This window comes from Panthera tigris, chromosome B4, assembly GCF_018350195.1.
Source record: "Panthera tigris isolate Pti1 chromosome B4, P.tigris_Pti1_mat1.1, whole genome shotgun sequence".
In the NCBI taxonomy this organism is placed as follows: domain Eukaryota; kingdom Metazoa; phylum Chordata; class Mammalia; order Carnivora; family Felidae; genus Panthera; species Panthera tigris.
This window is the reverse complement of record NC_056666.1, coordinates 45789579-45814838: the sequence shown is the minus strand read 5'-3', so window position 1 is coordinate 45814838 and position 25260 is coordinate 45789579. Positions and strand designations below refer to the sequence as shown.

Sequence of the window (25260 nt, the reverse complement as noted above, 5' to 3'; positions counted from 1 at the left end):
CAAGGAGGTCAATTTAGGAATGGGGGCGGGGGGTGGGAAGCAGAGGCCATGAAGGGCTGAGGCCGTAAGCAAGGGCTGTCTGCCCTTCTTCTCACATTCCACATCCAGCCCTGGCTTTGTTCTTCCTTTGGACAGACATCCTTCTTTGCAACTGCTTCCGTGTTTTTACATAAAGGCCCACCCTTTCACGTTTCTAAATGTCAGAACTACCAATTCTCCTGATTAGAGAGCATTAGCATAGCTATATAAACTAGTACTGTTCCAAGGGCAAAACTGCTGCTGCCAATTCATTTCTCCAAAGAAGATGTACAAATGGCCAATAAGTACATGAAAAGATGTTCAGCATCATTCGTCACTAGAGAGCTAAAAATCGAAACCACAAACAGATACCACTTTTTACTCAATAGGATGGCTAAAATACAATGGCAGGCAATAGTGAGGAGGCAGAAAAACTAAAATCCTTGTGCACTGCTACTGGGAACAGAAAATGGTGCACTGCTTCAAAACCAGTTTGGCAGTTTCCCCCAAAGTTAAATACAGAAGCGCCACATAATCCAGCAATTTCACTCCTAGGTATTATACCCAAGAGAACTAAAACATAGGTTCACGCAAAAACTTGTACACAAGTGTTCATGGCAACATTATTCATAAAATAGCCGAGAAGCAGAAACAACAAAAATGTCCATCAATGGATGAATGGATAAACGAAATGTACATCCTTACACTAAAATATTATTGGCCACAAAAAGGCATGCAATATTGAGCTAAGCTACAACAGAGATGAGCCTTGAAAACATGATGCTAAGTGAAAGAAGCCAGGCACAAAAGGCCACATCTTATATGATTCTATGTATGTGAAATGCCCAGAAGAGGTGAGTCATAAAGACAAAGTAGATTAGGGGTTGCCTGGAAATCGGAGAATGGGGGATGGGGAGTGACTGCTAACTTATACGGGGTTTCTTTTTATGGTGATGAAAATATTCTGGAAATTAGTGGTGTTAGAGGAATAACTTTGTGAATATACTAAAAACCCCTGAACGGGTACACTGTCAGAGTGAGAGGTACCTCTAAATCGAGTTCTCAGCAATTTCATGAAAAGTTCCTTGCTTGTTCTTTTTTTCTTTTTTCAGTTCTTTTATGTTTGCATTTATTTACTTTTTTTTTTCTTTTTAACTGACCCCATAATGACCGCATTCTTCATCTCACTCCTGACTGGAGGCACCTTCTTTTTTTCCACATTTTTACTTAAATTCTAGCTAGTTAACATACAGTGTAATATTAGTTTCAGGTGTACAATATAGTGATTCAACACTCTCATGCAACACCCAGTGCTCATCACAAGTGCACTCCTTAATCCCCATCGCCTATTTCAACCATGCCCCCACCCACCTCCCCTCCTGTAATCATCAGTTTCTTCTACAGTGAAGAGTCTGTTTCTTGGTTTGCCTTTTTTCCCCCCATGCTCATTTTTGTTTCTTAAATTCTACATATGAGTGAAATCATATGGTGTTTGTCTTTCTCTGACTTACTTCGCTTAGCATAATACTCTCCAGTTCCATCCATGTTGTTGCAAATGGCAGGATTTCATTCTATTTTGTGACCAAGTAATATTCCATTATACATGCACGTACACACACACACACACACACACACACACACACACACACACACACCCCTCATCTTCTTTATCCATTCATCAGTCTATGGACAGTTGGGCTATTTTTCATAATTTGGCTATTGTAGATAATGCTGCTATAAACATTGGGGTGTATGTATCTCTTTGAATTAGTATTTTTATATTCTTTGGGTAAATACCTAGCAGTGTGGTTGCTAGATCATAGGACAGCTCTATTTTTAGCTTTTTGAGCAACCTCCATACTGTTTTCCAGAGTGGCTGTACCGGTTTGCATTCCCACCAAGACCAGAGGTACCTTCTTCTTAAAATTGTTCTTCTTGGGGGGTGCCTGGGTGGCTCAGTCAGCTAAGTGTCCGACTTAGGCTCAGTTCATGATCTCGTGGTCCGTGGGTTCAAGCCCCATGTTGGGTTCTGTGCTGACAGCTTAGAGCCTGGAGCCTGTTTCAGATTCTGTGTCTCCCTCTCTCTCTCTCTCTGCCCCTCCCCTGCTCGCGTGCGCGCTCTCTCTCTCTCTCTCTCTCTCTCTCTCTCTCTCTCTCTCTGAAATAAACATTAAAAAAAAAATAATAAAGATTGTTCTTTTTGGGGCACTTGGGTGGCTCAGTCAGTTGAGTGTCTGATTCTTGATTTCAGCTCAGGTCATGATCCCAGGGTTGTAGGATTGAGCCCTGCATCAGGCTCTGTGCTGAATGTGCAGTCTGCTTAAGACTCTTTCTCTCTGTCCCACTACCCTTCTCTCCCACTCTCTCTCAAAAAAAAAAAAAAAAAAAATTGTTCTGCTCTCAGAACCTTGTGCTTGGGCTTAGTTGCTCTGGCTTTCACACATCAGTTACCACCTGACTTTGTCTTTGACTCACATGACTGACTGTCTCCACTTCAGAGAGTCAAGTGCCCTTTCCACCAAAGTCTGGCATGTTCTGGCTGACCCTCCACCTTCTATCCCTACCACATGTTCACCACCATTTGACCCCTACTGGAGATTCGGACAGATTATGAAGGTTATGGGTATGCTGGGGTGTGACAAAAACCTTTCTGGGTCAACTCTGTGTTTTCTGGGTTTCTGAACCTCCTTCAGATCACCATTCCCACAGAGGATTTGGGAGTTCTCTGTGGCAATCTTCTCTAGGATGCCTGTCTCTTGCACAATGGACACACCATGGGAAGATGTTTTCATTAATTACATCAGTGGCAACAATTACCACAAATTGGACACTTTGAAGTGATCCTATTTTTTTTTTTTAAGTTTAGTTATTATTGAGAGACAGGGAGACACAGAGCGTGAGCAGGGGAGGGGCAGAGACAGGGGGAGACACAGAATCCGAAGCAGGCTCCAGGCTCTGAGCTGTCAGCCCAGAGCCTGACGCGGGGCTCGAACCCACAAACCATGAGATCATGACCTGAGCCGAGGTCAGATGCTTAACTGACTGAGCCACCCAGGCGCCCCAAAGTGATCCTTTTTCTGAAGACGGTAGTTTGTAATAGTTTACAGCTTATAAAAGTAAACTTTTGCCATTTATTCTCATACCATACCTTTGATCTGTAAATCAGACAAGAAGGGGAACTCCTCTCTGGAAAGTCTCTGTCTACAGGATCTACCAAAAACAAAAACTGAAATCCACAGTAGTGGGACTATTTCTTTTGGTAATCTATGTGCATATGAGGATGAGTAGGGAGGTAGAACACAGTATACAATATTCTGTGATGCCCTGGTTGTTTTAATTAATGTAATAAAATAATGTATAACAGTGACAACCACCACCCCTTGAGGATCTATTAAATGTTGGGCATTGTACTACGTACTACACACACATTATCTTTGTTCCTCACAAAAGTCCCATGGGGAAAATGTCACTCTCCTACTTAGAGGTGTGGAACTGGGGACTCAGATCACAAAATGTGCCTGGGGTCACAGGGCCAGAACTAGCAGTGAAGCTAGACTTCAAACCCACGCTCTTCCACCTAATCTTTGCCCATCTTTTCGACACAGCTAATTAATTTGAACGTCATTTCAATTAAATACATGCCATGTTGAACAACGTGTTCAATACTTTTTTTTTGAAATCCTTAACAGATGCATTTAAATGGCAACTTTTGACAGTTTTCAAGTGGAGTGAAAGAACACTTTTGTTTCTAATTTAACCACCACGATTTTTTTTAAGAGCCAAAATAACAAATTACCAGATATAGCATGGATATTTACAAAACAAAAACTGAGAGGAGACCAAAAGGAATGAACTTTGTCAGCAGATAAGCTGTAATGACATTTTCACTGGCAAAGTCTGTTTGTACACTTTGGACTCTGACGTTTCACTTGTACCAGCATTTCACAATCCCTGACCTCACCAAGGGGGCTTTAACACAGAATGTTCCGGCTGCAAGGGTCCTGGGAGATCAGTCCCACTCCCTGGCTTTACAGATGGAGACTACTGCACAGGGCTTGAGCAGTCCCATGCGGCTGGTACCACCAGAGCCAGGGCTGGGCTCCAGATCTCCCGGTCACCATCAACGGTCCCAAGGAACGAAGGTTGGCCAGTGACATTTCCTTCTCCACAGTTAGTTCTACCTTGTCAAAAACGAATTAAACTGTGTGAAAACTGTGACCTGCGAGTTTTTCAGTCCGTAAGAAACCCCCAAATCTGCTGCTGATGAATGTCAAAGTCAAATCAAACATCTCCAAATCCATTAGGAATAGGAACCTGCTCAGGTGGGTCTACATCTGCAGTTAGGAAGATATCAGGCCAAAGTGTGCGCAGTTTCTACTTCCTTCTGGAATTACATAAACCTTCCCCGTCCTTGTTAGTCTGCCATTTCCTGTTGCGAAAGGAACAAACAATGGGCAGACTGTCACCGATGTTTTCATTAAGTATACCACAGGCTGAATGGCATCGATTACCACATAATGGACATTTTGAAGTGACCCTGTTTCCTTTTTTCAAACAAGGTATCTAAATGCCTCCTTAAAGAAACACATTTTATTTGGGTCTTCAGGAGAATTAAGACGCATCAGGACCTCAGGAATTTGAATGGCATCACTTTGTTCCAGTAGTTATTTCTGACTTGCCCAACTTCCCCACGTGCCTTCTCACCCTCTGTGTTATGTTTAGGCGGGAAGGTAGGCGAGAGCTCTCAGAACCTTTAAGCAGTCCCCCAAGCTAAATATGTGGCCGTTGGGCAGATGACCCCCTTCCTCCCCATGCCCCAGAGAAGGGCTAGGGAGTGCCTCTGAAAGGCAGCAAGTGAAGAAAAAAGATCTGGGTAAAAAGAAAAGTTCTGGGCAAAACTCCCACTCCTCCCTCCCCCTTGGGAGAGCCTTCCCCGCACTCTCTGCAAGACAGTAGTTCAGGGCACACACACGCCTTAATCTCTGCCTCCTTGGGCAGTCTCTGCTCCAGAGAGTCTACTCTCTGGCCTCCCTGACTATACCTCTCTCTCCCTGTCCACCTTCATCACTCCTCATCTCCCACTGGACTGGTTTAAAGGCCCTTTTCTCAAAAATGGTGGGTGGAGAGCGTGGAAAGTTAGCCTCGGTGAAGGCAGAGGAAATGTGGGGTCTTCAGGGTTATTTTTTAAGTGTGGCTGCATCCTATCAGAACTGCTTCTGAAATCTAAAAGTGGATCCTGAAACTATGAAGGGAATATTGTAAAGAAACACTAGGTCCAGGAAAGCGTGTGAGCATCGCACACAAGCGATGAGAGGAGGCGGGACGTAGAAGGCCTTGGTTTCTTCTTCTGTCAGACACAGACGACGGTGCATGTAAAATGCCTATCCCAGACCCAGCACGTGGTCCACAAGTAGAAAACGACCGCTGTACCATTATGACTCTTGTCACTCTGAGGTGCTAAGGGAGAATCTGGAGAAGCTGTGCAGGTAGATGGGGCGGCTGGCTGGTGAAGAGAATCTGGGGGTCGCGTCACGAGCCTGGACTCCCCTTCCCAACGTCCAGGACTAAAGGGGAATAAAAGTCTGTCTGGTGACAGATTCAATAGTTTAAAACCTGAGCTAAGAGGACTAAAACAATTGGACCGTGTGCTCCATAATTCCCTCATTTCTGCACCCAATTGTGCATGAACACAATCCCTCTTTTGATTCAGAGTGGAGAACCGACCTTAGTGGTGGTGTGGAGGTCAATGTTTTACAGTCAAAATTCTCTACCCTGTGCCTGAAGAAAGGATGCGAGAATACTAACATCACAAAGTATCATATCTCAGTGGACGCCACAGTGTGCAGTCCTAAGCACCATGCTGGATGACCTCACCGCACACGTGAGGGCCTGATCCGGAGACCGGAGGCCGAGATCATCACCTGTGCAGAGGCTGAGGTGACAACTCAACTTAATGCACACATTCATCTGGCAAACACTTCTGAGCATGGTGGGGGGGAGGCGGGGAGACACGAGGCAGGAGATCCTTCCTGACCACAGGAAACCAGGAATGCATTAAATACAGGCTGTTGGCATATACTGACAGGTCTAAAGGATCCGCCAGGCAGAGACGGGGAGCACATTCTAGCAGGAGGGAAGACCGGAGGAGACATGGAGCAGGAGTAGAGACCAGGGAGCAGTCTGAATTTCGTGGACTTGGGAGAACAGCCATGACCACTACAAGCTGGAAAGACAGATGAGCGACTATTTACTGAAAGACTCCAGGTTTTGGCTAGAATGAAGAGAGAATGGCCGAGGTGCCTTAGGATTAGGAAGAAACCATTACTAGACTATGCTGTCATTGTGCTACAAATACTCATACTTCTACAGAATAGCATCACTTCCCTCCTTGGTCTTGCCACATTTGAGATAAATGTCTTTTACTCCCTAAAATAATCCTTTCATGGACACAGCTGCCTGTAGTCCTGCAGACTTCCTTCACGTTCATTATCCCACTTGCTCTAGGCCTACAGGCTGTCACCTTAACTTTCTGCCTGAGCGATTTCTAGTAATGGTTTGATGTGATCCTTGACAAGTAGTAAGCCCTCTACTCAGGTGTAGGATGAACTGCGGACTGAGGCCAGGATGGCTTCTAAAGGTTTACGATATTAAAATACAGTTTGTCAACAGGGGCAGAAACAAGTTAACTGTTGCCTCAAGTTCTAGGAACACACCAGAAAAAAATCCTTTGGGAATTCTTGAGATCTGAAAGATCTAGTGAGATTTTTTTAAAGGAGTATGGATCTGCAAGTGTTCTCCCAACTAACAACAGAGAGAGCAAAGAAGTCTGCAGTTCAGAACATCCAGATAAGGATGACAATGAGCAGATTGTTAATAAGGAAAAGAATCTGGCGTATTGTAATTGTCATTGGTCAAAAAATTGGGTAAATCGTAGGTATCGACAGAGTGTTAAGGAAAAGTCTCCTGGCTCACTCTGTACTAGCCAGGAGATCTTTATATTACAAGTTCCTTCATAGAAAGGCTTTTCTGGCCCACCCTATCTATAATTTCCATCTCACTGATATTTCAAATCCCGTTCCTTGCTTTGTATTTTCATTCTTAGCACTTATCTTACATGCTATATATTTTATTTTACCTTGTTTATTGTCTGTTTCTCCAGATAGGTAAGGTCTGTTTTGTTCAGCGATATATCCTCAACCTAGCTACAGCCTCCCACTTTGAACAGAGCCTGGCACAGAGCTGAATGAGTTCATAAATTAAGTAGACATGTAAAGGCATATGCATACAAAGTTCTGAAAGGCATATTCTTATCTCAGTGAGTCAAAATTCTACAGCCAGAGAGACTGAACCCTAATAAGGCTAACATATTGTGAGAAAAAAAGAACAGAGATATTCCAAGCTGGGGGGGAAAATGCATGTTCGAGATGGACATTTGTAAAATACAGAAAACAGAATGAAGCAGGCTAAAAACAAATACCACCAATCATCTCATCATTAAAGGGTAACCACAGTTAATTGTCATGTTTCCTTCAAATTTTTTTTTCTTAAAGGATATTTAACATAGTTGAAATCATATTGATAGTATAATGCCATGTTCTGGTTTTTTCACTTAATGTTAAAAGCTTAAGTGTTTTCATAGTATCACTTGCCTTTCATTGATGGACTTAAGTCAAGTGAAATTTATCACGAAATTTGCCCTTCTGAATCTCAATGTTGGGCTACAGATGCATTTTAGGAATATAAGCTGAAAGATGATACAGATATTCAAAGTGTAGCTCAAAACTTAATACAGCCCTGGGCACGCATATGGACTACATTTCCCAGCCTCCTTTGGAGTTAGCTGGGGCCATGTGATTGAGTTCTAGCCAAAGTGATGTGTGACACTTATGGTTTGGTCCACAGAATCTCCTGTGCTATTCCATTCTCTTTCCTCTTTTGCCAACCAGGTGCTACCAGGATGTGGTCTTTGGGTAGGACAGAGACACAGATGAGAGGAGCCTGAATCCCTGAAGTCAAGGGAGGAGAGTCACTTGCTAACATCCAGAAACATCCACCCTGAACACGAGCAAGAAATAAACTTCTGTTGCATTTGAGCCATTACACGTTTCTTACTCTATTTATAGCTGCAGTCTAGCCTACCGTAATACAACTCCCAAATCTTTATTTTCCCTAATAGAATAAAGAAGCTTCTCCATCACTAGGATAAAGATAGGGAAATAAATGAAGAATACATTAAGTTCTTCATTTAACAAACATTTATTAAATGTTAACTATGCACCAGGCATTGTTCCAAGCATGCAGCAACATGCAAATTTGCTATAATTCTGTTTTTCTTCGTGGAAAGAGAAATAGGACAGGGAATAGCTTTTCCCAGCCCTGCTTCCAGTTCTATAACTCATGTGCCCTTAATGCTGCTTATTCTCTAGCTCACAGATTGCAATTAGTCCTGCATTCCTCACAAGAGAGGCAGTGAAAGAGGCCTCTAACATTGCCTACTCTGGCAGACTGGAAATGACCTATGGGAGGATGAGGGTCGGGGGCTCTAGTACCCGGCACATGTGGCCAGGACGAGAAAAGCTGGCAGCTCCATCTGTCTAGGGGCATGTCTAGGGCAAGCAAACTAGGGTGGGGGGGACAGGGCTGCTGTTCACACATGCTCATATGTCAGTATCCAGAATTAGAATGGAGTTAAATCTTGGAGCAGTCAAATAACTGAGTTTTGCTCATGCTTCGCCAAAAAATACAAGCCTACATTTCCAAAGGCAAGTAATAAACTAGGTTGGGCCCTTTTCCAGGATTTCAGCCTTCTGGCAGGACAGTGCTGGTGTAAAGGAAGTGTGGGGCCAGGCCCAAGGAAGTATTGTATGCATACCTTATAACCAGACAAACCAGAATAAGCTCAATCCCCCATCTGCATTTCCTGCCACCCAAGGGACCAGTTGTATTTCTTACCAAAAAGAAAGGTTGCCCAAAGGACAAGAATGGGGGAGAACTATAATTATATTGTAAGGTCTCAACCTGAAATTGACACCAGAGTAACTTGTAAGATAGAAAGGGAACCTAAAACTTTCTTTCAAATATTAGCAAAAAGAAAGCCTAACATCTCAATGACCTTGTCAAAATTTGTAGGTTTCTTTTAATGTTTATTTATTTGGGGGGGGGTGGGGAGGAGGGAGAGAGGGAGTGGGAAGGAGAGAGGGAGTAGGAGTGAGGCGGGGGAGAGAGAGAGAGAGACAGAGAGAGAGAGAGAGAGAAAATATATGCAAGTGGAGGGGCAAAGAGAGAGAGGGAGACAGAGAATCCCAAGTAGGCTCCAGGCTGTCAGCGCAGAGCCCAACACAGGGCTCAAACTCACGAACCGTGGGATCATGACCTGAGCCGAAATCAAGAGTCAGATGTTTAACTGACTGAGCCACCCAGGTACCCCCAAATTTGTAGTTTTAAACCCATTTTATAATTTGAGGTCAAGCAAACAACAACAACAACAAAAACAATGCGAGGGTATGTTTAAAAGCAGCAACAGAAATGTAACAGGGCTAAAATGTAAAGGAGTTTCAGTTCAAGGTAGTAAAGAAGTAACAGCCTCACGGGGCCAATGGTCCACTCGAACCAGATTTTTACCTGAAGGAGCTCACAATGAATGCTAGTGCCAGTTCAGACACTGATTCTCTGTGCAACACTGTAAGCAACTCATTTAACCTTGACCATCTCTCCCCCAGCCCTATGGGAGGAAACACAGTACAGGAAGTCAGGTCAAATACTTGGAAAATGGCTCTAGCTCTAGCTAGGTCTTAAACGTTCCAGTACTGTTGCCTGAAAGAAACCCCTGCCCAGCTCTGTGTGAAGCCCATGACTGGTAGCTCACTCCTTCAAACACCAGTTGAGAGCCTCGTGCATGAAAAAGGGACACCTCAAATCAAAATGAAGTACTCCAAAGAAGTAGAATAGAAGTAGTATGGTAAAGTGGAAAAGAGGGCTGATGATCTATCATATCTTAGCCATTTTAACTAGAAGAGAAAGGGCTGCATTAGAGAAACTTTGGGGTCTATTTATAATCCCATGTAACCACATGGCTCTCTCAGAACTAAAACTCTTTCTTATCTGTTCATCTGAAACTCCATTCAATGCTTCATATTGGTTTACGCTAAAACAGCATGCGTATCGACACATCTAAGAATGAAAAACGCCGACTACCAGAATCATACTATGCATTTGGTCTCAAGGTCTTCAAGCCAGCATACAGTAACTGCAACAAAATAAAGCCAGTGGTTTTATCTTAGTTAACAGAGCGTTCCAATCTATGAACATACTTACCCATTGACAGCAGCTACAGTGAGGCAGAAACATGATCCAGGTCAGTGACAAGAGCTGCTCCAAATGTCTCAACTGGGTCTTCCTGGGACTGTGAATTTGCCACCTGCCCTCCTCTCTTAAATCCCCTATCCCTGGGGAAAGCACCCACATTAGGAAGATGTATGTTCCTTGCACTTTTCAGTTAACCCAAATTTCAATGGCTGATGTGACCTAAAATTGCAAGTGTCTGCCTGCCAACTTGAACCTCAAGTAGAAATAATGAGCTATCACAGAAAAATCACTGAAATGACAAGAGTGACATATCTGTAGCCTAGGAGTCAAGGACTAATCATTTGCTGCCATCCAGTTTCACATTTCTCACGGTCCAGGTTCCCAAGCACCAGTTTGTCAGTCACAAAGCAGGGTGAACAATTAATTACAAAAATCACACATATCCCACATCTGTAGCCTGAAAGAAATCGTGCAGGGCTTGAGGGAAACCAGAGTGCGCTAAAAATTACGTCTTGCCTCTACTTAGATCTTGTTCCTCCTTGGGCTGTTGGGAGTAAACCTTAAAATGAGCCAATATTTAGGCTGCCATTGGTATCAAGAAACTACATTAGGCCAATTCATGGCATTAGGGTTAGGCTTTTCTCTCTAGTCATGATTTATATTAAAAACAATAATAAGAGCTATCACTATAGTGTTTACCATATGGCAGACATGGTCCCAGGTACCTCATGGAGAGTAATTCATTCAACCCTCACCAAAACCTATGTGAGGTAGATTCTATCCTTACTCCATTTAACAGAGGAAGAAACTGAGGCTCCAAAGAATTACTTGTTCAAGGTCACACAGATAGCCAGAAACAGTGTCAGGATTTGAACCCAGGCAATAAGGCTCTGGAGTCTGCACTCAGAACCGTTATGCGGAAGCACCCACAAATAGAAGGTACACGTTATCCCACCTCAGCTGAGCCCTCCATGACTCCCAGCATCCACAATTGTACTACTGCTCATTGGTCACTTTCAATGAATAACCTCCCCTCTTCTTCAGGGAGAACACACAGGCTCCTCGGGTGTGGCTGATCTATGCCAAGTATCCTTCTTTTTATAAACTTGTCCAAGTTCTCCCTGTTCTCTCAAAACAGATGCCCCAGGTCTGTAAATCCCACCCTCTCTTGCTGCCTTGGGGACCCTGCTCTAAGACCCTTTCTACCCTTCCCCATTAATCTCTTCTCTTCTGTCTCTTCCCCATCAACCTGTAAACATGTTCAAGGATACCACCTGCAAAACCAAACCAAATCAAAACAAAACAAACACCAAGCCCTCTTTTGATCTCCATTCACTTTCAACTCCATTATTTTGGCCACTATCTCACTCTGTGACCCTGGATAAATAAATTGCTTACCCTCTCTACTAGGCTTCAATTTCTGAATCAGAATAATGAGGGTGCTGGACCAGAAGGTCTTTAAGGTCCTCTGATCCCCAATGTTCTATGGTTCTTAATGCAGAGAAGAGATCTGAACAAGTTTAATTTCTTCACTGTCCCCGGAAGCCCCAAAGTTCATTTTCTTCTAAGACTGCCAAGCTGTTCCTGTAGCCAGCAATGCTCCCCGACTTCTCTCCATTCATTCCCCAAACCTTTGGATTCCCTTGAAGAGCTAGCTTAAATCTCACTGGCTCCAGGATATCCTGACCTTTAATTCTTCCAGAACTTCACCTAGGGACCACAACTGAGCACTCTCCATCAACAGTGCCTCATCTTTCACATTACTGTCCTGTGTATCTTTGTTCCCTCGCTTCGACTAAGCTCTCAGCAGGCAGGCACTGTGTCCATTTTTTTTGTAACCCCTACAAAACCTCACACTAAGTAGGTCTGCAATAGTTGCTCAGCAATGCTGGTTGTCGGAGGGGTCACCCAGTAGCCACTAAGGAAACCAGCAGTCAGTGTGTATTACCCAGGCTCTCTATGAAGGAAGACTACCCCTTTCTTCTACTCCTCTCTCATGCACATGAATCTGTGAAACACAAACTTGTCACTCAAGAGCATCATCCAAAGTTAGGAACAGGAAAGCTTAGCTAACTCCTTGATTTTCTTTTATCGGAATCAGAAAAATATAGCTGTGTTTCCCTTTGATCCAAACTTAAGTAAGTGCAGGCACTGTAACTTTATGAGTCTCTGGTTGATCCAGGTTCTACACTTCCACTAATACATATTCTCCAAGGTTATTAAGTTCCTTACTTTTCAACACATACAGCATTATGTTACTTCCTCACACTTGCAACCAAATTTCCAGGAAACATCTGGAATAATATTAGAGACTTGGTGTTGTATCAAAACTACATCCTCTGCTTTATTCATTTGGAAGTGACTAATTTCAACCCTGAGGTTAGAAGTGAGCACAGCTGGATGTGTATGTTCTAGGAGTTTGTTAGCATCTACCAACAAAGATGCCAAGTCACCAATGAAAACCCTAAAACAGTGCTCACCTTCACCTTCAGAGAACTACCGAGGTACCGCTGCTCAGTACTGAGTACTGTTCCCTGTTCTGTAACAAACCTGGGTAACTACTGACTACTCAAAGTGAATCTCAAAGTTCCTCAAACAATTTTAAACTCAGTTTTTGTTTTTGTTTTTTTTTTAAGTCAGTTTGCTTTAAATGAATGCTCCAGAACACTGGTTCTCAACTCTGGTTACATGGTAGAATCATCTAGAGCACTTTCATAAATACCAATGCCCAGCTTCCTCCTTTCCCCCACTCACCACCCTTCAAAGATTTTTATCTAACTGGTTCAGAGTGAGACCTATATACATCAGTTCTTTCTTTCTTTTTTTTTTTTTTTTTTACATCAGTTATTTCTTAAAGGCAGTTCAGCTACACTGAATAAATTAAGGTATTATTATTTCAGGTATGCCAACAGCATTACGGCTGTGTTCTGGAAAAGGGTTCTTAGTGGAAAAACTGATAAAATTCAAGTAAGGTCTCTGTTAATAGGGTGGTACTGATGTTAATTTCCTCATTTTGATCATTGTACTAAGGTTCTGTAAAATGCTCACTTTAGAGGAAGCTGTGTGAGGGATATACAGGACTTCCCCAAATTACTTTTGTGACTTTTGTCTAAATATAAAATTAATTCAAATTTTGGAAAGTTTTCAAAAGAGTCCTTTACCTTTAAAGATACATACTTAAATATTTGTGAATGAAATTAAATGCCTGAGATTTACTGGATCAACTGGAGAGGTGGCAGGGAGTGTGAGTGGGGATATGGAGCGAGGAGCTTTCACAAATTGATGCCTGTAGAGGGCGCCTGGGTGGCTCAGTCGGTTGGGCATTTGACTTCAGCTCAGGTCATGATCTCTCATGGTTCCGGAGTTTGAGCTCAGCATCAGGCTCTGTGCTGACAGCTCAGAGCCTGGAGCCTGCTTCGGATTCTGTGTCTCCCTCTCTCTGACCCTCTCATGCTCTGTCTCTCTCTGTCTCAAAAATAAATGAACATTAAAAAAAATAAAAATAATAAAAAATAAAACAACAGAAATGGATTAGAGGACCTTCCAATAAGAAAATGAGAAGCATTACAAAATAATGGTTCTAAAATCATGGTTAATTTCTAGCACAGAAGTCAAAAATGGTAAGGTGTCTGCAAAAGCATTTCCCAAAGAATGTTCTAAAAACACTACTTCCATATGATGTTACCTAAGATAAGGGCTCTGAGGTCAAATAAGTTTGAAAAGGGACACCTGAATGGCTCAGTTGGTTAAGCATTGACGTTGACTCAGGTCATGGTCTTGTGGTTCGTGAGTTGGAGCCCCACGTTGGGCTCTGTGCTGACAGCTCAGAACCTGGAGCCTGCTTTGGATTCCATGTCTTCTTCTCTCTCTGCCCCTCCTATGCTCGTGCTCTGTGTCCTTCTCTCTCAAAAAACAAATCAACATAAAAAAAAAAAGTAAGTTTGAAAAGCACTGGCTTTCTTTACTATAAGATTCCTAAGAAATTTATTTTTTAGAAGACTTTATTTTTTTAATGTTGATTTATTTTTGAGAGAGAGATAGAGACATAGCATGAGTGGAGAAGGGGGAGAAAGAGAGGGAGATACAGAATTTGAAGCAGGCTCTGGGCTCCAAGCTGTCAGCACAGAGCCCAATGCAGGGCCCAAACTCACCGGCCCTGAGATCATGACATGAGCTAAAGTCAGACGTTTAACTGACTAAGCCACCCAGGTGCCCCTCAAGATTTAAAAAATTTTTATATTTATATATTTATTTTAAGAGAGACAGAGAGTGCAAGCTGGGGAGGGACAGAGAGAGAGGGGAACAGAAGATCCAAAGTGGGCTCTGTACTGACAGCAGAGAGCCCGATGTGGGGCTCAGACTCATGAACCGTGAGATCGTGACCTGAGACGAAGTCGGACACTTAACTGACTGAGCCACTCAGGTGCCCCTTAAGATTTTATTTTTAAGTAATCTCTCTCTATACCTAACGTGGGGCTCAAACTCACAACCCCAAGATCAAGAGTCGCACACTCCTCTGACTGAGCCAGCCAGGTGCCCCAATTCCTAAGAGCTTTTAATAAAATCATATGCATCATGACTTTCCAAGGGTGGTGATGGAATATGCAAGAAGGTTGACCTTCTTCACATGGAACTAGTTTGGCAGAATTTATTTTGTTTTGTTTTGTTTTTTATAACGTTTATTTATTTTTGAGACAGAGAGAGACAGAGCATGAACAGGGGAGGGGCAGAGAGAGAGGGAGACACAGAATCTGAAACAGGCTCCAGGCTCTGAGCTGTCAGCACAGAGCCCGACGCGGGGCTCGAACTCACGGACCGCGAGATCGTGACCTGAGCCGAAGTCAGACGCTTAACCGACCGAGCCACCCAGGCGCCCCAGAATTTATTTTGGAAAATCATGCGTGAGACCAGTGATTCCCAAATCTCACATAATGGAGAATGTATTCAGTGTCATTTGGTAAGTGTATTAAAGTAATGATTCACAGACCACATCCTAGACCTACTGGCAGGAGAGAACTCAGTATTAAAACAAACAAACAAAAAACTCAAGAGAGTCTAATACATAATCATGTTTGAGATTGAAATCTCTGTAGATCATACTACAGTAAAATAAGCTTATAATATTTGAAAAGCTACAACAATGCCAACCAATATGCAAATATGAAATGACAATTTGGAATTGTCTTCCAAATGAAAGTACTTAATCCACGAGAGAAGCACATATGTATACTTTTTATGAAAGGTAAGTAGTAAAGCATTGGAGGCGTTGGCAAATTTAAATCTATCAATATAATTAGTGACAACTGTGTAATCTCAAGGATGTACTACATCTATTACTAATTGTTAATGAATTTGCAACAATTCTCAACCCTTTACTTGTGTGTTTCCTCATGTCCATCTTCTTTTCATGCCTGAGCCACTGACCAGGACTATTTAAACAACTCCAGGAGGTGCCATTAACATAAGTGGTTTCTCCAGGACAGAGCTCCTGCCCTTTTCTTTATATGATACTACTTTGTGGTATTAGGAATCTCAATCCCTTCTTTACCGAAAACTTTGGAAAGTGTATGTACTACACCTTAGTGCTCACAGAGCTGTGCCATGCAGCAGCCCAGCCAATGATATATTTAAGTGCTTCACAGAAGTACCTACTATTATTAATAATTACTAAACATTTGTACCATGCACTTTAGGTTTCTAAGTACTTTCACATGAGTTCTCTTGCTCTTTCCCTCACAAAAACCTTGTGCATTAAGTAGGCATAATTGATTCCATTCAGCCAATAAAAATCACCTAGCTTTTCACATGCTAATACAGTGAAAAAATAATTGAAAGAGATATCAAGGCTCCTGCTCTCAAACAACTGATACCCTGTTGGAAAACAAAATGTAAATTATATAGGAAACAGCGAAAGTCCATTCAAAGATATAATGTTAGCTACAGCAGATTAGTATATCAGGACTTTACACACACTAACAATAGCTAACACTTACTAAGCAATTTAATCATCCCTCAACACTTGGGACAGTGTTACTGTCCCCCCATTGTTACTATTACCCCATTTTTCAGATGAGAAAACCGAGACCAGAACGAGTTAAGTAACTTATCCAAGCAAATAAGTGGTGAATCAGGATTCAAATTCCAGATTAGTCCAGCTGCATAGACTACTCCTTTTCACCAACACATTTTACTGCTAGGAAAGACAGAGGACAAATGTCAAGACTAAGATGGGTGCCTGAGGGGTTCAGTTGTTAAGCATCTGACTTTGGCTCAGGTCATATCTCATGGTTTGTGAGTTCGAGTCCCACTTTGGGTGAGCTTGAGCCCTGCTTTGGGTGAACATGAGCCCTGCTTGAGGTGAGTCTCGCTTCTCTCTCTCTCTCCTTCTGCCTCTCCTGGGATTCTCTCTCTCTGCCCCTTGCTGACTTTCACCACCCCCCCCCCTCACAAATAAATAAATAAATAAAATAAAATGTAAAAAAAAAAAAAAAAAAAAAAAAAAGACTAAGAAAATGGCTACTTCCCGTAAAGCTTGGATCATTGGCTCTACTGCTCAGTAGAAAAGGACCTGGTAGTCAGAGGAAATGAGAATCGTGAGCTGGTGATGTTATTTTCCCACAGTACGTTACCTCTTTGATTCGTTTAACCAAAGCATTCTGATCAAAGGCAACGGCCTCTGCACACTGATGAAGGTGGTCCTGATATCGAAGGCAGAGCTGTAACACCTGCTGAGAATCCAATTTCTCCAGTTTGGTATTTGTTGGGGAAGTCTGGCCACTCAATAGTCCTTCAAAGTAGAAAAAATTTAAATCAAATAAAATGGAAATTATTGTCAACAAATTTGTTTTATAAATAACAATAAATTCACCGAAGACAGGATAGGAGACTAAGATTTAATCTTACATCTTTTCTTATATACTAAAAACAAACATAGCAACTGTCATTTATGGAGCATCTGTTACACACCAATCACTCGGCAAAGTGCTTCCTATACATCATTTTTCATACCCATAATTGCCCTAGAAAGTAAGGAATTATTAGTCCTATTTCATAGATAAGAAGCTCAAGACACAGAGAAGTAACTTTCCTAAAGTCACACAGTGACTAGTAAGTGGTTTCTCCAGAATACAGTTCCTGACCCTATGACACTATTTCAAGGTATCAGGAATATAAATCCTTTCTTGAATGAAAACCTTGGAAAGTGTATTCACTCAATTTCTTTTAATAGTTAAAATGACTGTCTGACTTCAAAACAAAGACTACGGCAAGAGACAAAGAAGGGCATTACATGATGATAAAGGGATCAATCCAATAAGAGGATATAATAATTATAAATATTGATGTATCCAACACAGGAGCACCTAAATATATGAAACAAATATTAACAGACATAAAGAAAGAAACTGAAGAGTAGCGGACTTTAACATCACACTTACATCAATGGATAAATCATTCAGACAGAAAATCAATACGGAAACAATGGCTGTGAATGATACATTAGATCAGATGGGCCTAACTGATACATTTAGAACATTCTATCCAAAGATGGCAGGATACACATTCTTTTCAAGTGTATACGAAACATTCTCCAGGACAGATTACACGTTAGGCCACAAAACAAATCTTAATAAATTGAAGAAGACTGAAATCATATCAAGTATCTTTTCTAATTACAATGGTATGAAACTAGAAATCAATTACATGAAAAGAACTGGAAGAAACACAAACACATGGAGGCTAAACAACATGCCACTAAACCACCAATGAGTCAATAAATAAATCAAAGAGGAAATAAAATACATGGAGACAAATGAAAATGAAATGGTCCAAAATCTTTGGGACACAGCAACAGTAGTTCTAACAGTGAAGTTTATAGTGATATAGACCTTCTTCAAAAAACAAGAAAAATCTAAATAAACAATCTAACCTTACACCTAAAGGAACTAGAAAAAGAACAAACAAAGCCCAAAGTTAGTAAAAAGGAAGCAAATAATAAAGATTAGATGGAAATAAATAAAATGGAGACTAAAAAAAAACAAGAGAAAAGATGAATAAAACCAAGATCTGGTTCTTTGAAAAGGCAAACAAAATTGATAAACCTTTGGCCAGACTCATCAAGAAAAAAAAAGAAAGAAGACTCAAATAAAATCAGAAATGAAGGAGGAAAAATAATAACTGACATGACAGAAATATAAAGAATTATAAGAGACTACTATGAAAACATGCCAACAAATTGGACAACTTAGAAGAAATGGATAAATTCTTAGAAACATACAATCTTCCAATATTGAATAAGAATAGAAAATCTGAAGAAACCAATTATTGGTTATACAATTGAGTCAGTAAACAACAACAACAACAACAACAACAACAACAACTCCTTTCAAACAAAAGTTGAAGGCCAGATGGCTTCACAGGTGAATTCTACCAAACATTTTAAAAAGAGTTAATACCTACTATTCTTCTCAAACTATTTCAAAAAAATAGAAGGGGAAGGAAAACTTCCAAATTCATTCTTTGAGGCCAGCATTGCCATTATTAAAACCAGAGACACTACAAAGAAAGAAAACTACAGGCCAATATTATCGATGAACACAGATGCAAAAATCCTCAACAAAATATTACCAAACTGAATTCAACAATACATTAAAGATCATTCACCACGATCAAGTGGGAATTATTCCACAGATGCAAGCGTGGTTCAGTATTCACAAATCAACCAATGTGATACATCATATTAACAAAAGGGAAGATAGATACCATATGATCATCTCAATAAATGCAGAAAAAGCAGCAAAATACATCTGTTCATGATAAAAACTCTCAACAAAGTGATTTACAGGGAACATATCTCAACATAGTCAAGTATGAAACACTCACAAGTAACATCATACTCAATGGTGAAAAACTAAAAGCTTTTCCTCTAAGATCAGAAACAAGAAAAGAATATCCACTCTCACCACTTTTATTCAACATAGTACTAGAAGTCCTAGCTTCAGCAATCAGACAAGGAAAAGAAATAAAAGCACCCAAATTGGTAAGAAGTAAAACTATCATTATTTTCAGATGACATGGTGCTACATATAGAAAACCCTAAAGGTGCAGGATATAAAGCTAATATACAGAAATCTGTTGTACTTCTTGGGGTGCCTGGGTGGCTCAGTAGATTGAGCAGCTGACTCTTGGTTTTGGTTCCGGTCATAATCTCATGGTTTCATGGGTTTGAGGCCCCACACTGGGCTCTGTTCTGACAGTAGGAAGCCTGGTTGGGATTCTCTCTCTTGCTCTCGCTCTCTTTCTGTCCCTCCACTGCTCATGCTCTCTCTCAAAATAAATAAATAAACTTAAAAAAAAAATCTGTTGCACTTCTATACACTAACAATGAAGTAGCAGGAAGAGAAATTTTAAAAATCCCATTTAACCAAAAAATTAAAAAATAAATAAATAAATAAAAATCCCATTTAAAAGAATGAAAAGAATAAAATACCTAGAAATAAATGTAACCAAGGAGGTGAAAGACCTAAACTCTGAAAACTATAAGACATTGCTGAAATAAACTAAGATGATACAAATGAAAAGACATACCATGTGCATGGATTGGAAAAAAATTAATATTGTTAAAATGTCCATACTTTCCAATCAATCCACAGATTGGGTGCAGTCCCTATCAAAATACTAATAGCATTTTTCATAAAACTAGAACAAATAATCCTAAAATCTGTATGGAACCACAAAAGATCTGGAATAGCCAAAGCAATCTTGAGAAAGAACAAATCACAAGCCCACATTTCAAGATATACTACAAAGCAACAGTAATCAAAATGGTGTGGTACTGGCACAAATGGAACAGGATAGAGAACCCAGAAATAAACCCAAACTTATATGGTCAATTAATCTACAACAAAGGAGCCAAGTGTATGGAGCCCCATACACTATGGGGAAAAGACAGTCTTTTCAAGAAATAGTGCTGGGAAAACTGTACAGCTACACACAAAAGGATGAAACTAGACCACTGTTTTAACACCATACACAAAAGTAAACTCAAAATGAATTAAAGACCTAAATGTGCAACATGAAACCATAAAACTCCTAAAAGAAAAAACTGTTATCTCTTGGACATCAGCCTTACAACATATTTATGGATAAGTCTCCTCAGATATGAGAAACAAAAGCAAAAATAAACTGTTGAGACTACACCAAAGTAAAAAGCTTCTGCACAGCAAAAAACAAAAACAAAACAAAAACCATCAACAAAACAAAAAGGCAACCTAGTGAGAAGATATTTGCAAATGATGTATCTGACAAGGGGCTAATATACAAGATACATAAAGAACTTAGATGTTTTGGGGCACCTGGGTGGCTCAGTTGGTTAAACATCCAACTTCAGCTCAGGTCATGATCTCGCGGTTCATGGGTTCTAGCCCCACATTGGGCTCTGTGCTGATAGCTCAGAGCCTGGAGCCTGCTTTGGGTTCTGTGTCTCCCTCTCTCTCTGCCCCTTCCCCACTCACACTCCGTCTGTCTGTCTTTCTGTCTCTCTCTCTCAAAAATAAACATTAAAAAAAACTTAGATGATTTAACTGTGCACACACACACACACACACACACACACACCCAATCAATCTGATTAAAAAACAGGCAGAGGACCTGAATAGACATTTTTTCAAAGACACACACACAGATGGCTAATGGTGCTCAACATCACTAATCTCTCTCAGAGAAATGCAAATCAAAAACCAATCAAAATGACAAGCATTAAAAAGACAAGAAACAACAAGTGTTGGCAAGGATTGGAGAAAAGGGAACCCTCGTGCACAGTGGTGGGACTGTAAATAGGTGCAACCATTGTATAAACTGTGTAAAATGGAGGTTCCTTAAAAAATTAAAAATAGAAATACCGTATTATCCAGGAATTTTGCTTCTGAAAATTTACCTCAAAAAATGAAAACACTAATTTGAAAAGATATATGTACCCCTATGGTTATTGCAGCATCATTTATAGTAGCCAAATTATGGAAACAATCCAAATGTCCATCGATAGATGAAGGGATAAAGAAGATGTATAGATTCAGAAGACAGACAGACACACACACACACACGCACACACACACAGAGGAGTATCAGTCATAAAAAAAAAGAATGAAATCTTGCCATGCGTGACAACATGAATGGACCTACAGGGTATTATGCTAAGTGAAATAATTCCTACAGAGAAAGACAACATATGATTTCACTTATGTGGAATCTAAAAAACAAAACAGACTCTTAAGTACAGAGAACAAACTGGTGGTTGCCAGAGGGGAGGTGAGCGGGGGAATAGGTGAAATAGGTAAAGGGCATTAAGAGGTATAAATTTCCAGTTATAAAATAAATAAGTCATGGGGATCAAAAGTAGAGCATAGGGAATAGAGTCAATAATACTGTAATAACGTTGTATGGTGACAGATGGGACTACACTTCTTGCGGTGAGCTTTGAGCAATGTACAGAGTTATGGAATCACTCTGTTGTACATTTGAAACTAATAGAACATTGTATGCCAGCTATACTGTAATAATAACATTTTTAAATGGCTGTTTGAGAAACTGAGAAACAGAAATAATATGTAAAGGAACCCATCAGGAGGAGATGCAAAAATGAAGAAATTTAAAAAGTGAATGTCAGTGAACACACCAGAAACTTTTGTTATGTTTTTTTCCAATATCAGTTTTGTTGTGTAACTATTAAATTCCTGACATGTGCATAGGACACTTATTTTCAAAGCCTTTCATATAAACTTAACTTACTTTTCTTTGAGGTTTAGTATGTAGAGGAAGATAATTACTAAAACTTATGTAAGAAAAAAAATCAGTTAAAGGGGCTAAATGAGTTGTCCATAGTCATACATCAAACTTTTGACTAGAACTCAAACATACCAACTTTTGGCCAAGTACTCTGCCAAGCCAAAAGTTCACAGACTTTTCGGTGTTAGGATTCCTTTACCCTTTCAAAAATTATTGAGGACCCCAAAGAGCTTTGTTTCTGTGGTTAACACCAGTATTCACCTATTAAAAATTAAAACTGAGAAAATTCTTAAATATTTATTAAATTATCTTAAAACAACAATATTAGCCTCATTACATGCTAACATGAACAACATATTTTAAAAGAAGTAACGATATTTTCCAAAACAAAAAAGTGAGAAGAGTGGCACTGGTTTAAATTTTATAAGTCTTTTCAATGTCTGGCTTAACAGAAAACATATGGATTCTCATATCTGCTTCTGCATTTAATACGTTGCTTTTATAATATGTAGCTTCTGAAAAACTCCATTGTACATTTGTAAGAGAATGAGTGTAGCTAGCGAGTGTCTAAGTATTTTTTTTTTATTTACATATTTTGAGAGAGAGAGAGAGAGCATAAGCAGGGGAGGGGCAGGGAGAGAGAATCTCAAGCAAGCTCTGCGCTGGTAGCACAGAGCCGGACGTGGAGCTCAAACTCACAAACTATGAGATCACGACCTGAGCCGAAACCAAGAGTCAGAAGCCCAACTGACTGAGCCACCCAGGCGCCCTGCAAATGCCTAAGTATTATTGTGAAAATAGTTTTGACCTCAGAGAATCCCTAGAAGGGTCCCATGGATCCCAGGGATCGCCCTACCACACTCTGAGAACCACTAAGCTAGGGCCACACTGTCTCATATCAGAGCCAATAATATAGCATAAGGTGCACCAAAATCAATATGACAATGGGGCATATGCTGAGCATAATCAGTTTAAGCCCACCCACATCAAAGCTCATCTTAGGAACCCCTCCCCATTCTTGCCCCCAACCACCAACGTCAAACTTTCACTGATTTCTCCGGTACTAGAACTTAAACCAGTCTTCTCCTCCCCCACTTCCCCTACCTCAGCAGGCTGTATGATGGGCTACCCAGTTGGGCTATCACAGAGAATCCTCAGAAATGCCAGTCAGTGTTCTCAGATCTTCATCTCACCTGAAAGAGCTAAGGTAAGGGCAGGGTTGAACATGAGGTACCACTCTGTTCCCCTATATTCCACTGCCAGCACTTAGGTCCCTCGGCAGTTCCACTGTGGATCCTAACAGAGGAAAGCACCAGTTACTCCAGCTAAACCTGCCTCCACACGGTAGCTTCTGATGAAGCCACTATTTGCAAAAATAGGGATTTATTCTTTAATTGAAAGTTTTATTGAGATCCTGTGTATAGGATCTCGTGTATCCCTTTACTCAACTTCCCCCAAAGGTAACATCTGGCAAACCTATAATACAACATCACAAGCGAGACTGACAGCGATACAATCCAGTGATCTTATGCAGATGTCCCCATTTTACTTGCACTCGAGTGTGTGTGTGTGTGTGTGTGTGTGTGTGTGTGTGTGGGCATTCATGTACGTGCACGTCTGTGTACAGCAGCGGTGAACCACACGATGATTCTCCTTCTGACATATTGCCAAAAGGTCAATGGTAGCCTAACAGGATATAACAATGCCTACATCATTCGCCTCACTTCATCTCATTGCACAGGCATTTTATCATCTCACGTCATCACAAGAAGGGTGAGGACAGTACAATAGGCGTTTTAAGCCAGAGAGAGCGTACATCCACATAACTTTCATTATAGTACATTGTTAAAATTGTTCTATTTTATTATCAGTTGTTATTATTAATCTCTTGCTGTGCCTAATTTCTAAATTAAGCTTTACGACAGGTGTGTACATTTAGAAAAAACCTAATATATATAAGGTTCAGTACCATTCAGTTTCAGGCATCCACTGGGGGTCATGGAACATATCCCCCCACAGATAAGGGTGTCTACTATATTTAGCTCTATACAATTTTTTTCACACGTGTACATTCATGAATCCACCACCACGGTCAGCTCCTGAGCTGTTCCATCACCACAAAGATTTCTTGTGCTGCTTTTCATAACCACATCCACCTCTCTCATTCCCCTCCCCATCCTTAACCCCTGACAACCACCCATCTGTTCACCATTTTAAAAAAATGTTTTTAAATGTTTGTTTATTTTTGAGAGACAGAGACAAAGCATGAGAGGGGGAGGGGCAGAGACAGAGGGAGACACAGAACCCAAAGCAGGCTCTAGGCTCTGAGGTGTCCGTACAGAGTTAAACACAGGGCTCGAACCCACAAACCATGAGATCGTGATCTGAGCCAAAGTCAGAGGCTTAACAGACAGAGCCACCCAGGCACCCGTGTTCACCATTTTTTTAATTTTATCATTTCAACAATGTTTTATAAATGGGATCATACAACACATGTAACCTTTGGGGATTGGCTTTTTTCACCCAACATAATACATTCGAGAATCATCTATGTTGTTGAATCTATCAATAGTTTGCTCCTTCTCATTTCTCGGTAGTATTCCATGGTATGTATGTACCAGAGTTTGTTCAACCTTCCATCCATTGAAGCACATTTGGGTAGTTTCCAGTTTGGGGGCAGTTAAAAACAGAGCTGCTATAAACAGTTGTGCACAGGTTTGTGTATAAGCCAATTTTCATTTCTCTGGGATAAATGCCCTGAGACTGACTGCCATGGCTGGGCCATGTGAAAATCACTTGTTTAGTTTCATAAGAAAATGCCAGTTTTCTAGAGTGCCTGAAATTAATAAGATGGGGATTTTTCAGACCACTAAAATCTTCTCACAAAATTATCAAAGACTACCCTAAAACCAACAAAGATACAGTCCCAGGAACAGACCTGAGGAAGGTTACCGAAAGCTTTCTGCTGCCAATCCAAGAATTAGACACAGAGAGGAGGTGCCATGGAAAGAGGAATGAAAGATTTTGTGCTTTCAATAGTGGGCCAGGATAACGCAAAGGCCATAAGGAAACACTGATAAATTCAACAATATAAAAATCAAGATTCCTCATGGACAAAAAACACCCTAAGTTAAACAAAAAAACCCTGGGAAAAAT

At 40.7% G+C, this 25260-nt stretch overlaps 1 protein-coding gene across 3 annotated transcripts in view; it reads right to left on the bottom strand.

The window, feature by feature from the left end:
• BORCS5 (BLOC-1 related complex subunit 5) overlaps positions 1-25260 on the bottom strand; it is a 114738-nt gene that overhangs the window by 20341 nt on the left and 69137 nt on the right. For all 3 annotated transcript variants that reach the window (XR_006219797.1, XM_015534924.2, XM_007076308.2), the window contains exon 3: positions 16953-17110. Coding sequence is in view for 2 of the 3 variants with exons in the window: in XM_015534924.2 (XP_015390410.1) it covers positions 16953-17110 (158 nt within the window). In the remaining variant the exon portion in view is untranslated. The remainder of the gene's footprint in view (positions 1-16952; positions 17111-25260) is intronic.